This window comes from Cyprinodon variegatus, unplaced genomic scaffold (genome assembly GCF_000732505.1).
Source record: "Cyprinodon variegatus isolate N-32 unplaced genomic scaffold, C_variegatus-1.0 Scaffold534, whole genome shotgun sequence".
Classification (NCBI taxonomy): domain Eukaryota; kingdom Metazoa; phylum Chordata; class Actinopteri; order Cyprinodontiformes; family Cyprinodontidae; genus Cyprinodon; species Cyprinodon variegatus.
Genome location: NW_015150987.1, coordinates 167891 through 170341, shown reverse-complemented (window position 1 = coordinate 170341; position 2451 = coordinate 167891). Strand labels below are relative to the sequence as shown.

The 2451-nt window shown below is 42.8% G+C and overlaps 1 protein-coding gene across 1 annotated transcript in view; it reads right to left on the bottom strand.

Annotated features, from left to right (window-relative positions):
- Positions 1-2451, bottom strand: part of LOC107095261 (rho guanine nucleotide exchange factor 2-like) — a 44729-nt gene that overhangs the window by 33266 nt on the left and 9012 nt on the right. Inside the window, exon 2 of the mRNA XM_015391280.1 lies at positions 506-668. Within this exon, the coding sequence (XP_015246766.1) occupies positions 506-668 (163 nt within the window). The remainder of the gene's footprint in view (positions 1-505; positions 669-2451) is intronic.

Here is a 2451-nt window from a genome sequence, read left to right as displayed (position 1 = left end):
ATTGGACGGTGCTGTAAGGCGACAGGACTAACCTTGTCATCCTCCATGTTTATATGTCGGGCGATAGATGGTACTCGAGTCGGGCGAATTAATTGCTGGAATCTGTTTGGTGTGACAGCACCATGAGTCCTAATACTCATCGTTAGCAATAAAGAAAAAGGGAGCCAGTTTGATGGTGGAATAAGAGAAATGGTCCTGATAGACTTACTGAAGAGATTCCTTTAACTTTCATTCTTTTTCAGCTCTTCCTGCAGCCTTACACCTGTCCTAACCTAAACCTGACTCACCTGGATTAAAATCCAGGCCTAATAAAATGAGGAGGACCAGCAACCCACCCTACATTAAATCCTCACCTTAGATTTGTTGCTTTATTGAATGTTATCCTGCTCTCCTGTATTATCGTTACAGTAAAAGTAAAAAACAAACAAAAAAAAGATTCTGCTTCTGATTTACTATTAAACGTTGTTCTCACTCTGAGGATCATAGCAGGCTCAGGTGTGCTTACCTGGACAGCTCAACGCCTCCTTGGCTGTGATGCTCTTGTTGCAGGATGAGCAGAGCGTGGTGGCCGACACGCTCAGCGAGGTGAAGAGGTGACCGCTGCTGGAACGCGCCTCCCGCTCTCTCGTCTCCTTCTCGCGCTCCTTCAGGCGCTCCTTCTCCTTGTTCTAAAGCAAAGAAAGAATAAAAAAAAAACGTTTAAAAGCTGTCAGCGGTGTTTCGGTTTCTGTTGTCGTGCCGGTTTCCAGTGACTGCTACCATTTAGCTCCAACAATCAGACACCATTTGATGCAGTCTGGCGGCGTTGGATCAGCGGTGTGACCACAGCTATGAGAAATGGAGCGAGGGAACAGGTGAACTTTTGTCTCATCAGACACTCAGACCTGGTTTTAGGTTTCTGTCTATGTGGGGAACAAAGAGGAGAGCGGAGGGAGGGGCCGAGCAAACACCTGGAGACCAGCTCTCCCTGGGCGAGGTCGGGTGGGTGGGGGGGGACACCTGATATGTGGTTTAGCCCATAACTAAGCGTTTTATTAAATTAAATGAGCAAATGCAACATTTTGACTCCATAATCTGTGTGATTTTACAGCTAATTCAGTTTATTCGATGTTTACGAAAGACAGCCGATCCCATAATGCACAGAAATACAATCATTCCTGAACAGGTTCAACAGTCCAGCTGGTTCCTAGCAGAGCTGTCATAAGTATTAATGTTTAATACTCCAGTAGAAGGGAGTTTTTCCTCTTCACTGTGTTACATCCCCAAGTTGGACGTCTTTGTTTTTGCATCCAATTAACTCCTTGCTCTGTTTTAGGCTCCGCCTTTAAAACTGGCTGCTGCTTCCTGAGTCTCAGTCCAATCAAGATCACCTGAAGACTATTTAAGGCCTGTGAAGCAGTTCTTCAGGGCCTCTGAGCCATTTGTCTGCCGTACATCTCTGTGATCCTTGTTCAATCTAATGGGCTGTTAGGTAGACCTGTTTGGATGATTTTGTAGGGGAGAGCGGCCCTTTTGTTTAACCCCAGTTTTCTCCTGTTTATGTGTTGGTTAGGTAGGTTATTTTGTAGGTTTGTATATTTTGGTTTCATATTGAGTTAGGTAAGTCCACTTTTCTTTTTTCTTTAGGGTTGTTTTGTTTGTTATTTTGTCCCTGAAGCTTTTACCATCATTTATTAACAAGAAAACTTTTAAATGCCCCTTTGACTCCTTCATTCACTGTCTACATTTATGTTGGTCCCTTACACCCCCTAGACTCAACCAGGGGACGTAACAACTGTCGCTACAAGCATGCTTAGTGTGAGGGATTGCTGAACAGTCAATGGATGATCTGATGAACTGGAAAGTGACCTGAGATTACATGATGTGTATTGGAGCTATAGAAATAAACTGAATTGAATAGAAACATTACAGGTTTTTTTTATTGCTATGACAGAGTTTTCTATACATTTAACAGGTTTCCTAAACTCTTAATGCACCAAAAACCCTAAAACACACAACACAAAACGGTTAATTTCATTTTCAAATTCACACATTGTAAACAAAACTCCAAAGCTAATTTACAAAATAGAATAATACACTAACACAACACACTATGTCTAATAAAATCAAATAATTATTCAATACACTTCTTCTCTTCCAACAGGAACATTTAGTCAATCATAACACAATCACAAAAAAACACATCGGCTAAAATTACAGAAACTGCATTATTTTATAAATGTCAGGTGTGCCCTGTCTATTCTATGCATAAGGTCACACTTTGGTTTTGCGAATGCATTTTGTTTCTTCTGCTGCAGGAAGTAGCTTTATAGATTGCTGCCGAATGGCAGTCGATTGGCAGCCGGAAGGCAGCCGAAAGGCAGCCGAAAGGCAGCCGAATGGCAGTCGATTGGCAGCCGGAAGGCAGCCGAAAGGCAGCCGAATGGCAGTCGATTGGCAGCCGGAAGGCAG